At 42.6% G+C, this 13,620-nt stretch overlaps 1 protein-coding gene across 4 annotated transcripts in view; it reads left to right on the top strand.

The window, feature by feature from the left end:
* Positions 1 to 13,620, top strand: part of rerea (arginine-glutamic acid dipeptide (RE) repeats a) — a 169,266-nt gene that overhangs the window by 101,116 nt on the left and 54,530 nt on the right. For all 4 annotated transcript variants that reach the window (XM_077545677.1, XM_077545676.1, XM_077545671.1 and 1 more), the window contains one exon: positions 4,645 to 4,715. In XM_077545677.1, the coding sequence (XP_077401803.1) occupies positions 4,645 to 4,715 (71 nt within the window). The remainder of the gene's footprint in view (positions 1 to 4,644; positions 4,716 to 13,620) is intronic.

The following is a 13,620-nucleotide window of genomic DNA, read 5'->3' on the forward strand; positions in this document are numbered from 1 at the left end:
CCAGGACACCATTTGGGCCTAGCGCCAGATATGCACAGCAAATTTCGAGTCAAGCTGTTGATCAGCTCTCTTTTTTTTTTTGTCAGGCTAACAAGGGGGACAAGCCCTTCAAGTCATCTTGTATTGAAACACAACAGTGTGTAGCTTGTCCCTAAACTGCATAGATGTATTTTTTAAATCCTTGTCTTCTCCCGCACGTCTCCCCAAGCTGGAGACTCTGGGGAAAGAGCTTTTTAGAGAAATTCAACCACCTGCCGCCTGTTAAATGAGAAAGCGTGGGTTTGCTGAGCGGAAAAGAGGGGGTGGGTGTCAAAGAGCCTCTGTTCTCCCTTAGGAGCTCAGTCAGCTGTAGGCCTGCCCTGTTGCAAGGGGGCTGACAGTTTGGCCTGCTAGGTATTTCCCACTGCTTTTCCAGTCAGAACAAGGAAGAACTGTTGGGCAGGTGCTAAGGGGGAGAGAAAAAGGAGAGTTGAGGAATCAAGTGTCTGTGCACCTCCAGGCCTTCATTACCTCTCAGGCCACCCCACTGGGATAACCCAGCAGGAAGTGGCATGAGGCAGAAATGGAGTTTATAAACACATCCTTTTCGCTGGCTTTCTGCCTGCTGTCCAAACTAAATATTTGTCAAGGGAACAAAAACATGCTTGATGTTAGATTGCAGATTTTGATTCATAGTGTTGCTGACAACCACAAATTAACAGTCAGGATGATTTTTTTTTTCATTTTGTATGTTTGCCCTGGGACAGCACTTAATCTGCGATGAAGAAGCGCAACAACAAGATTGGATCACCTATATTATAGACTACTAAAGCAATGGCAGACACTATTCTCCTCATTAAGATGCTGTGCTCTATATTCATCTTGAGGCTGTTATTTTCTCTACACTTGTTTCAGGAAGCCTTCATGCCAAGCCTTTCATAGACTACATTTATATGCAGTCAATATTCGGTTTACGATCAATAAGAGACATTATATTCATGTCGTTCACCATACTAAATAGACGGTTTCCTCGACACTCCAAAAATGTGGTTCTTTGCTGCGTCGTCATGTTTGTTTACCTCTGGTTTGAGTATTTCCGGTGGCTTGCGTGACAGAAGTACAGACTCATATACACACACACGCACACACATATTCGCCATTGACAGACAATTTTGTGAAAATGCCGCAGGGGCTCGTTTAGCGAATGGGATGTGTCTAATGGAAACGTTCACTATACTGATAATAACAACCAGTGGATGCCAGAAAGATGGAGTACACAGCTGTGCAGCTTTTTCTCCTGGATGCGGAAGAAGGTCTAATCTATTCAAAAATGGACTCTTCTCTTATACTGTCTTGTGGGCAGCTCAGCCTAGCCCATGTGAAAATGTGTGACCTGATGGTCTTAACTGGTTTCAACTGGATAAATGCGCCAGTGTGTCGATAGGAAGACGCCAAGCCAGGACAGATCACAGCAACACAATGGCTTAGCTCACGGTTGGACATTAGTTGGACGTTTATTCCATTTATTTTCAGATTCACTTTTGTCTCACATGCAAATTTTATGTGCCATTGTCATGTAATTTTCCATGCAGCATTAGTTGAACATTTCTCATCTTTATTGGGTGTGTTAACATTTGACAGGCTTGGTTCATTGCAAATGAACGTGTATTCTTTTTACTGGGTGTATTGTTAAAGAAGCCCGTCAACGTGAACGCCAAATGAACCAAGATCGAATGTGTAGTGGAAAATGGAACAGATATCATTTGGTGCTTTTCACCGTCCACGTTTGAACACATGCTTGGGTAGCCACCGAGCTCCAGCTTATGTAGGTAGTTGACTTCTGCAAAAGGCCAGTCTTGAATCAACCCCTATTTTGCATCTGTTCGGCTCTTTGCATCGTTTAAATAACTATTGCCATTAAACTGTGACATGCGTCTTTTTGTCTTTTTTTTTTTTAATGAACGTATTCATTTTTTTATTGCATTGCAGTTTTTCTGCTTGTGTTGTAGAAACCCTATCTTGCTCCTTTGTAAAAAGAGCAACCCCTCCCCCCTCCCCTGGAACGTTGCAGCAAATTAAACAGCATCTTATTTGCTCTGTAACAGAGAGAGTAGGACGCAGCTCTTTAGCTGAGACGAGGTGTGTTTTAGATTAGGCACGCCTGGCAGCCGTAAGAGAAAGGCTCGCTGAACAATGAGCCATGCAGAGAAAATTGTTGCGTGTGCGTCACAGTAATACATTGAATATCCTGGCATCTGATCTCAGGAGTGACAATGTAATTAGGGAAGCGCTGGCCAGTTTTCAGTTCTATGTAGTGTCATGATTATTTATCTCCAAGTTTTGAAAGTTTGTTAACCCGCCTGGTTGAATGCTGCTGGTCAGCAGTTTTATTGTAGGGTGGAGGCAAGTAAAAGAAAGCAAACTAATGGCTACTGAGGAAGTGAGAGCACTTGACTACATAGTCCCTGCTGTGGTTCTCACTTCCTACAGCACACACTTCAACCCCCCAAAATAAAAGAAAAAACAACCCCTCCCCCTCATACGTAGACCCCCCACCCAACACTGCTTAAACCCAAAGTCCCTCCCCTTTCCACTTCTCTGCTTATAGTACAGATGGAGAACACTTTTACATAGAAATAGGTTTTATAGCAGCACTAAAAAAAAGTGTACTGAATGTAGCAGAGGGAATGAATTCACAATATGCATTTAACATTCAAACAATGGGCTCAAATGCTGTCTGTGATCGAAGCCCCCACTCTCCCTCTCCCTCTCTACCGCTAAATTTTTTCACTCTCACTGTCTGGTTTTTATGCCTGTTGATGTGATCTCGCCATAGACAGCTGATCTGGCCCCTCGAAATGAATGTGCGGATGAGGTGAAGGGACACTAAACCCTAATTCCCCCGATTTGACTTCTCAGTTACATGTCATCTCGCTCAGATTAGTCTTCTTTTGTTCTCCGCTCTCCCCTTGTCGCCGCTCCCCTCCCTCCATCTTGCTCGTTTGGCCGCCTCTCTCAACATGCTCAGACACTGTGTCACTCACAGATCGCACAGTAGTACTGATGGATATTTTCATTCATGCTATCTTGTAAATGACTTCCTGGGATGGCGGAGAGTTGGGAGTAAAGAAGGAAGAGCTTTTGGGGGGAGGCGAGTAGCGGGTAGCATTGAGAGAGATATATAATGCATCACTCAGAGCCAGCGAGGGTGATAACCCCCTCCTCCCTCTTATAACCCCCCCACCACCTCCCCTCTTCCAAACAGCTCATTCACCCCTTAGCAGATAACAAGCCCACCCTGGGGTTACAAACACATGCACATACACACACAGTCTCAAAACAAAGCCAGTGATGTCACAGGGGCTCTTGTATATAGACAGCCGCACCTCTACAAATGGGCTCTTGGCTGTAAGGGCCATTAAATATCTTTTGCCACCCCTTTTTCCCCTTTGCAAGCAGTAAGATAAACCACAGCTAGATCAATAACTCAGCTGACACAAACATATAAATAACAGGGACCGCGTGTCACAGAAAATGCTTGCCCCACACCTTATGTGAGCGAAAGCCTGGAGTCATGGAGTAACAACAATACTGGCACTTTATGACTGACTGTAGCCTATTAAAATATGGTCTTACGATGGAGCTTTGTGTGTGTGGGTGAATGTAGTGTTACGATGTGAGAACATGGGGCAACAAACCTGCATATAGCCAAATCTACTTTGTCAACAATCAAAAGCATCTTGCTATAAATTGGGATTAGATTCATCATGGAATAAGATCCCATTTTGGGATGTGCTTTGTTGAAAACTAGGCTTGGGTTTTTTTTTTTATTCCGGCATTTGTGTAATATGTGTGCGCTGCAACCACCAAAGATTCTGTTGAGTCATTTTACACTATTTTGTGGTCTAAAGAAGGAAATAACAATGTTGAGTGACATTGTATTTAAAAAAAAATAACCATCTATGAATCAAGTGTTGTCAAATGCCTCATCCCTAATAGAGACAGCTGCCCATTTTGACTTCAGCACATTTTTCTAGCATGTGCAGTGCAAGGACTGCACCAGGTGGAGCAGCCGCCATTAGCCCCACGCACCCCCAGCCTCAAATTTGTCCTCTGTTCCTTTCTCAAGTGGTCTTAAGCTGTATTTTGTCTGCTGCAGCATGAATGTTTTTGTTCTGCTGAGGGGAAGAGGGGGGCTGTGGTTCACGACCCGGCCATACCAGCGGGCCCACCTCCTTGCACACTTTGTGAAAGAATTGCGTTTTATATCTGTGAGGGTTATTTCATTTGGCAGCGCATGGATTTCCTTATTCCAGCAAAGAATGTAAAAGTTGCCAAACCAGGTTAAGTTGGGAGGGGTGGGGGTGTGGTGGGTCAGGGTTTACTCCAGTATTGCGCACTGATGTATAAATGGAGTGGAACAATGGCATAATTCCCCTTGGGTGTAATGTTTGCTTTGGAAAGGCAACCTTGTAGCGCTCCAAAAGTACTTAATCCTATTACTCGCATTCCAATTGAATTTGACTCAATGAGAAAGAAAAAATGTCTTTTCAGCAGAGGTAACAACACTCCAAATAATTTGTGCCTGAGCTTGGCTGCATCAAAGCACAGATGCCTCAGGAAGCGCCAACTTCTTCACACTAACGCGTTTATTTTTTCTTTCAGATTGTGTGTACATTGAGAGTCGCCGGCCCAACACTCCCTACTTCATTTGTAGCATTCAAGAGTTCAAACTGGTGAGTAGTTTAATTCCCTCCTGTCTGTCTTGTTTTTTTGTGTGTGCGCACACTTATGCTCTGAGGTGCTTGAGCGTAACGTAACTACCAAAATCCAAGGAGCGGCTGCATGTTGAGTTGTGCAGTTGAACTTCACAATCGGGTGGAAGTGCAATATTGCACAGATGTGTGTCTTCAAAAGAAGAATGTATCTAGACTTGCTGCTGCCATTGCGCTGTTAGCTGTCTTTACTATTAGCGGCTGGCTTCAACAGACTATTGAGGGCTTGGTTGGTGTCGGCCGACCCCCAGGGGACCCAAATAATGGCTACCAAAAGTCAGGGTGATGATGGGAGGACAGCTGAGAGCCACCCCCCCCACACACACACACATACACACAAACACGTGCGTGTGCACACACACTAGTTTTGCAAATGTATGTATCCTTATTGAGATTGGTATGAATGTGTGTGTTGTGTATTCGTGCTAGTAGTTCTGTGTGAATATTTTTTTATAGTGAAGGTCAATTTCATGTGGATGGATCCCCCCCCCCCTTTTTTTTTTTTAAATGAGCAGGCCTTGAAGTGTGGCAGTTTGGCCCCTCAACAGCAGGCCTTTGATCAGATTCCAGCTTGTACACACAAACACTCCCCACCTTGACCAAAAAGTACCAGAAGAGACAGACTATATAGAAATGATAGAGTTCTAGAAAGAGGGGGGTAAAAAAAACAACAACCTCAGATCCTCTAGCTGACCTTGCTCTTGCTCTTCTCTCTCGCTCTACATCTGTGTCATGCCCTGTCAACACCCCCCCCCCCCCCAATGTCCACCTGTAATTAATGAACAACCATCTGCATGCTTGTATGTGTTTGAACAGACTGTATCTTGTAGTTTCTACGCAACAACAAGCCCTGCTGGCTTTCCCAAACATGTGTTTTTTAGCTTTGGCTGGCTCCACACCACAAAAGCCGGTCTAATATAAACAGGTATAAAACAGCACTGAAAAAGCTCTGTTTACAAAATAGTCTTCCGAGGATATTAGATAATTTAGGTAGTAATTGTTCTTCTCCCTTGCAAAGTCGAAATGCACCCCTGAACACAAAAGTGGGCCACACAATTTTCCCTCGGGGGGTAAGGGAATCTCTTGTGTTAGTCTATTGTTGCACTTAGTGTTCTTTATTTCCTGCTTTTGCCACCACATACTGAAAAGAGCAGACCACAAGCTACATGGAGGTGAGCTCTCATTAGAATTTATTTCCCATCTTCTCATTCTTCCCTGCATCTGCCTCTGGCCTCCACTTCTTTTCATGCTGGGTAAACTATTGATCGTCATCCCCGCACCCTTTTTGTGAAGCTTTCAATGCGCAGCCGACATTTTATTGTGCCCCCTCCTCAACCAAACAACCTTATCAATATCCCTTGCCCTCTGCCTTTCCGCATCTCTCCATCCTGCCTCGGGTCTCAAGCCTGGAACTGTCCCACTTGTGTATTTTAGCTAATGACCTGTGAATCCAATTAGTGTGCAGAAATACCAAATGCAGCCATCACACTCTCGGTTGCTGTCTTGATTGAAGCCTATCCCTTTCTTTTTCTGTATTTCACTCAGAGGAGACTTTGAGATGATTCACTGGCTTGTCATTCCATGTTACTCACACACTTAAACACAAGCAGAGCAAGCAGACTGCCAACAGTAGCATATGCAAAAATAAATCCTGCAACGTAGGGCAATCATCTTCCCTTGTTTGTTTAGTCACCGGCTGCCACTGCAGTGCTAACAGCAATCTCTCTGACACATCGATCAAGCTATATAGACCTCATTTCGCTCTCTCCCTGATAAAATGTCTGCTCAGAAGGCGCAGCCCTAGTGGCTAAAGACATCTTAACTATTATGAACTATTATTCAGTTGTGAGTAGTAAAACTAAGAAACTGAAACAGCAGGACAAATATTTATGTACTGGATGAGCTTAGTAATCGAATTAATTTATCATTAAGATAATGTTGATTGTGTGGAGTTGGTTCTAAATGCATCTTAAAACAATTGAGACAAACTAGAGTGCACTTCTTTGCTGCAACCAGCAGAGGCACTGTCTCACCTAGTTTGCTGACAAAAGAACAATAAGATGTCAGCTATGAGCCACATCCACACCAGAATGTGTGTAATTTAAATTGTCCATTGAGAGAATATAATAAGCAAAAATATCCTCCGTTTAGATTACTGATGATTAATAATAGCATTGTGATGAAGGATGGAAGCACTTTATTTCTCATCATGGACAATAATAGTACACAGTAATACCCTCAAGTAGAAAAGCCTTTACAGTAGCAACACACTCCTATCAGTGAATTTTCACAAGAAATGCTTTTAAACGTACAAATACGGTGGTGTATCTATTAACACACACAAAGGCCCTCCACCTTGCGATGGTAAAATTGGACTGCTGGCATCAAAAATCGTATCGAACGCGGTTGTGTAATTAAACAGGGGAAGGGAGACTGTGTGTGGGTGTATGTATTGGCATACTTCCCCTGTTCCTGGAGGGAGAAACACTGCAATCGCTTCATAGGCAAGATAGGGTGGGGTACAAGGATGCGGTGGGGAAGGAACAGGGGGGGGGGGGGGGGGGGGCAGCGGGGATTGAACGCAGCAGACTTGGCCAATAACAGCAAATGAGGTTAGATACAAGCAGAGGAGGTGCTGGAGGTGGGGGTCAATGGGTGTTGAGGACGTGGACACAATGACGAGTACATTGGATGGGAGGAGGTAGGTGAGTGACGGTAGATAAAGAGGAGCGAGGAAGATGGGGGGGGGTGGGGGGCGTAGAAACAGACAGATGAGATTGAGAGAGAAATGGAGACTGAGGAGACAATCGAGGTAGAGGGAGAAAGATGGCTGCTTTGATACAATGGTCAGCTTTGCAGATATGGTGGCACATTTTTCTGTGCTGTGACTTGCATATGCAGTATTAAATCAGGCAAATACACTTTAGAATACAAGCAGCATGACATGCCTAATCATGTCTAAACACCACAGCAAGCTAAGTGCATTAGGCTCATCAAATATAGATTGTAAATAAATAAATAAATAAAAACTATAAGGTTATGCCGCCACTTGCTGTAATTTTAAACCACTGATAGTTGACCTCACTGATCACATGGAAGCAGACGTTTTCACTTGAAGTGTGTGTACATAACACTGTTGGCATTGTTAATTATTATTTTTAGCCTTTGGCGAATAATTCAATTAATTCATCATTAATTAATTCATTAATTAATCAATTAATTCCCTTTTTTTAAATGAAATGTTTTAATGGGATGGGATAATGTTCTGAACTCCTATATCTATGTCTTGTTGCATTGCACAGAATGAGCAGATGTCTTGTGCTATAGTGTATTATTGCCCTTGATAAGATATGAACTGAACATGTTTATGTCTTATACCACATGCCCCGGTGTTTATCATTAATCGAACATATCTTATAAGGTAACAAGGATATATTGCTTATGATTCTTTGCACTCAATTAAGAGTTGAGTGATTATATGGTTATTTACAGAGAAGCAGATAATGTAATTTTTCCATTATGATGAAAAGTTGGCAAATTAAGCACCATGTTCTCTAAACCATTGATAATATAAGACGATGAATAGAGTCATTTTATTTTGTCCTCAATTGTATTATATTATAGTTTGTAAATAGAAAAGAGATTGCCTTGTATTTTACCAGTCAATTTTAAACAAAGACTTTGGAATTCCAGCCCTCTAGTGGCCCCCTTGTATGACTGCAGTGTCACTCCTCACATTGGACAACAGAACAACATTTCATCACATACTTTCTCATTTTTGCTTGTTTCAGAGTACAATTGTGACCTCGTTGTGGTTTGTTTGGACTGGCTATATATACTTTCTCTACACACAAATGAAGCATATCTCACAAAACCGTTGACTGGTGTTTCTTCCATTCTTCCAATCTTCTTTATGTTGGATGAAGACACAAATATGTTGGATTGTTAGTTTTTTTGAGGACCTTGCATGCAGCCATAATGGAATTCAAAGTGCTGAAAATTAGCTAAGCAATGATGTCCTCTAGTTAATTAGGTTGGATATTGTGGCCTTTATGTATGACTCGTCGTGTTATCTTTTTGATTCAACCTCCATGGATCCGTTTTATCTTTATGTGTGATAAATGTTTGCACTACAATGTGCCATCTTTGCTTTTTTTCATCAAATTCTCTCTTCCATTGACATGATGGTAAGGGACTCACTTGACAGGCATCACTTGTCACTTCCGAGGGCTGCGTTCCCTGTTTTTATCCCCCGCCCTCGCTCACTGAACATTTTGAAATGCAATTATGGATCAGTGAGCACCGCCATCAGTCGTACTTCTTGTTAATATTTATCAAGTGGAGCAGCAGCCGCTGCCTTCTCCTGAGAAAGGGGCGCAGCAGTCATTAGGTGCAATCTCCTGTGTGTGCGTGCATGCGTGAGCGTGCATGAGAGAGAATCGCTGCGCTCCTCTTTTAATTCCCTGGTCCACTCAGCTGCTGTAAGCGAGCCGCTAGATTTCGCAGGCGAGAACATTTGCAGCTTTCTCAATTTTGTGTGCGCGTGTGTGTGTGTGTGTGTATGGAGCTGTCTTGGAGTGCCTGCTTGTAGCTGCTCTCTCTGAGAGGAAGCAGCTTTGACAAGGGCATCTCGCCTGTGTAGACATGGCCAGCCAGCTGAGCCTGCTGCAAGCTGTTTGATTGAAGCATTCTGCCTTTAATGTTCCCCATTGAGTAACAGCGGCAGCCTTAAAGCAATAGACGCATACAGCAACAGCTACCAAACACGCTAGCCCTTCGTTGTCACTTAACTTCAAAAGGAAAACTGCACAAAAATGGTTGTAGTCATTACCTTTGATAGGCCACAGCAGGTTAACACGTGAAGTATTTTTTTCCCTTTATAGTCAGCTGTTTGACAAATAGTCCCATTCATTCTCCCCATATTATTAGCTGTGACTCGACCTTGGGAGTTTAACACTTATTTCCACTATCCGGGACTTTCTCCATTATGACAGTTATGATTAATTCCCCTCTGTGCGGTAAGCACCACACCGGTTGTGCATGCTTTTGCCATCGCCTTCTTCCCTCTTGATATTTCATTGAGATGAAGCCATTAATGCAGCTCTTATAATAACACTGGGTCATTTAGCGGAGGCAATGTTTTTCGGCAACATGTGCCAACGCACACACATTCTACTAGACGGACAAGGCGGGTGTCATCTTGCAAGCTTGGTGCATTTTCCAGATCCAATGAAGCCCCTCACATACTGTATCTCTTAGACAGCTTCAGGGCTCTGTCTCTTTGGGGAGAAGAGTTCGATTGATTGTTCACAAGAGCACCATGATGAATAAATAAAGCGGTACAAATGGCAATGTGGAGATAAGAGCACAGCTCAGCCACAGTAGGTGGAAAAGGCTCTTTTTTTAGCTCACCTTGTAGGCTTGATAACAAAACCCATTCTTACACATTCCCTCAATCATATACATATATTTTTACCTTTACTGCCCTCTATTTGTGTTAGTTAAGTGCTGCTATGAAAACAAGTTGCCCACCCAGTCGTATTATTTTTTAGTATTAGCGTGGTGATTGCCTTTCCCAAATGGGGCGTGGTGGGTGCTGCTTGTGAACGCTGGGGGTTGGGTGGTTTGAGGCCAGGGGGCATTTTCACAAGACTTTTTAGAAAGCTCAATCAATAGCCACTACTGCTAAATTATTCCGTTTGTGAAGGTTCATGCTCACTCTTGCACCTTGTAGTTTTCTTAAGCCATATCATTTACAATGTTCTTTTCTCAAGTCCGAAAGTTTTATGTACAGTATATCAAGATGTTTCGAGGCGTGAACACTTGGAACTGCTTCTTGCCACATCAAAGGCGTAAATGTTTTTGCGACACGTTCAATGTGGATGTTCTTTGTGAGGGGACAAAACATGCACATAAAACACAGGAATATGTATGAAAACAACTTAAAAAATAAAGGAGCCATATTTTCAGTGTCTCACAATGACGGCCATTTTAAATCAGGTTCTGCATGTGCCACTACTGGGGTGGCTAATTTATAGACATGCCAACGTGTTTGTAAGTCCTTGAACAATTTCCTAATATGGTGGTAATTAATTTACTGTTTCATTCCATCCCTTTTTTACAGTCACTATTTTTTTCCTAATTTTGGCTCTATTCTATTGTAGTATTTAAATGAGCGCTTATCCTTGCTTGGCCACCAAGAGCTGCGTGTAGTAACCAGACACTAAACACATTTGCGTGGATTGGTCAAGCTTTAATTGGATTGGCCTCTGCTCTAAAAACAGTTGGCTAATTTTACACCACGTCCTTGTCTTCACCCACTTCACATTTCTCCATTCCTCTCCTCGTCTCCTTTGCATTCTCAACCCGTCTCTTCCTCCTCCTTCTCCTTTGTGGCTTCTCAGCTCAACTCAGGGTAATTTGCAGCTTGCCCAGTGTGTGTCATGTCAATAAAAAAAAGGCTTGAGATACAGCAGGAGAGAAGGTGGCTATTGCTGTGGAAACAAAGATTTACTGTGGTATCGTATTCACACACACACTCTACGCAGCCCCCCCAACACACACACTTTTTCCTCGACCCCCAATGAAGAACACATGGTGCACATTTACTCTAGTAGAAAGAGCAAAGGAGGAACGGAAATGGTGTAGAGAAGGATAGACAGGATAAGAGGAAATTTCAGAGATTGCTGTGAGGTTTGAGGAATGTCCACAGTTTGTATCTGTGAAGCCGCTTGCCTCACACCGCCGTGAAACAGCAGCCGAACCACCAGCGGCTGCCGTCTCCAACAGCTCCCCATAGCACGCTCTTGACATTCCGTACATGTGCTACAGCTTGACTCGCAGCTATTTTGTGTCCTCACCACCTCTGAATGCTTGTTGATCTAAAGCAGCTGACTCGCATCGTGCCTTGATCATGAAAGGAATACCAGTCAGTTTGAGATCTCTTTAAAAGTCTCTTTTTCATGCCTTGCTCAGTCCACACTGTGTATTCAAACAACACTTTGCAAAGCCAAGAGAGTTTTTATCTGATATGTCATAAAGATTTATATGCTGCGGCTGCCCAATAACCAATAAACAGGAGAGGACAAGCGCTGAATGCTGAAGCTTGACACTCAAATGTGGCTTTTTGGTCCATAAAAATGCAGTAATATCCTTTGGCAACATTTCAAAGACTGCAACGTTCCTATTTGTCACTCGTTTCTTTTGGGATTCACCAAATATAGAATGGTATTTCCTTGGATACAAAAAAAGATGGTATGTTCTGAGTTTAGGGCGTTGTGTTTGTGGCCGTGTTTTTTAAAGTTCAGTTTAAATTGTTTGCCCATCAGTCACTCGCTGCCTGTGGATGATATTCATCAAAAGTATCACATCCATATTGGCACATTGTGATTCTGCGCATACATTTGCATTTTAGTCTCATTTTTAGTTGTGATAGGTGTTCATATACCGGTAGTGGGTTTTTGTCCCTCTGACTCCCTCAAGGAAAAATGTATTCAAATGTGCTTCATTAGTGGACTCTTGAGTTTTCAGAAGGAAAAAAAAAAGCCAAAAAGATATGTTCCTGAGCTATAAAAGTTGCATGTTGTCAATGACAAGTAGAACAATGTTCCAGTCAAACAAAAGCCCTTCTGCTATGTTGGGCCTGAAATTCTTCCGAGAGAAATTGATTGAATTTTTTTGTTGATGCAAGTGTGTTCATTTTTTGGGATAGGTGTAGCAAAATTGCCCTAAAAAGACAACAGAAAACTAGTTGTGGTGAATTGACATCTGTCAACTCTCGTCAAGCGTTACAGTGATTTTAAAAGTTTTCATTTAAGATATTTCCTTGAAAGTTTGGATCATTCTGCATTGCATATTTGCCTTTAGAGGCTCCCTTCCCATTTGATGGTACCACCCTAGTGACAAGCTACAACAAAGTTTGGAGTGTCTCAAGATTACCATCAACCAGTCAATCCAAAACTTCCAATTTGTACCTACGTAGTACAGTACTTGAGTGGACACCTTTTCCACCTTTGACGAAACATTGTCATCATCTCTTTTGGAATTTGACACAAGTACCAGTTGATTGTTCCTATGAAGTAGCCTAAACACTCTTTGAGACATTTTCTGGAATCAAAAGGGCCGATTCGTGCTTTGCCATCCTCTCTGTAGCGGCACTCATTTCTGTTCCTGCCACACTCAAACAGTCTTTGTTCATTCCTTTATAAAAATGTACTCAACAGCTTGGCAGTGTTGTTTGTGAACAGGCATGTCTTTGTTCCAGCAGGCAGTTACCGCTTGTGTACAGAGCAGAGCAGAGGGAAGTAAAAATGTAGCATTTTGCCTGTAAATTTCTTGGGGATGAAATTATCATAACAACACTAAGTACCCTTTTCAAACAGCTGTCAATTATTTCCGTTTTTATTTAATGACATCTGTCTTCACATTTGGGCATGTTAATAGTGTCCAGACTAGCTGCGATTGCGCATTTTGTAGAAGCTATCATTGAAGTTGACTGCGAGCTCGCAGTTAGCTGAATAACGCTTTGTGGTTTCACATCATTTGCACTTTCCATACCTTATGGCATTCTTGACCTTATTCCACATGACTTCCCCTGACGTCCCCTTTATCCCTCTCCTCTGCTGTCTGGTCTCTGTGATGAATCTTTTGCTTCAAGGCATTGTGAGTGGAGTGGACCATTTATTGGTAGTAGCTCAGCATGCAGGGTTTAAAAGCTCTTACTTCAGGTAATGCTGATTGACTTGACTTACTTGGTTTATCGTGTGATTTTAAAGGAATAGGCAAAGTGATAGATGTGGTCTAGTTGTGCTATAAGCTCATCTTTTTGTTATGTAACGTAGCTGTGCCTGCAGACGACAGATTTCTG

Source organism: Vanacampus margaritifer, chromosome 1 (genome assembly GCF_051991255.1).
Source record: "Vanacampus margaritifer isolate UIUO_Vmar chromosome 1, RoL_Vmar_1.0, whole genome shotgun sequence".
Taxonomy (NCBI): domain Eukaryota; kingdom Metazoa; phylum Chordata; class Actinopteri; order Syngnathiformes; family Syngnathidae; genus Vanacampus; species Vanacampus margaritifer.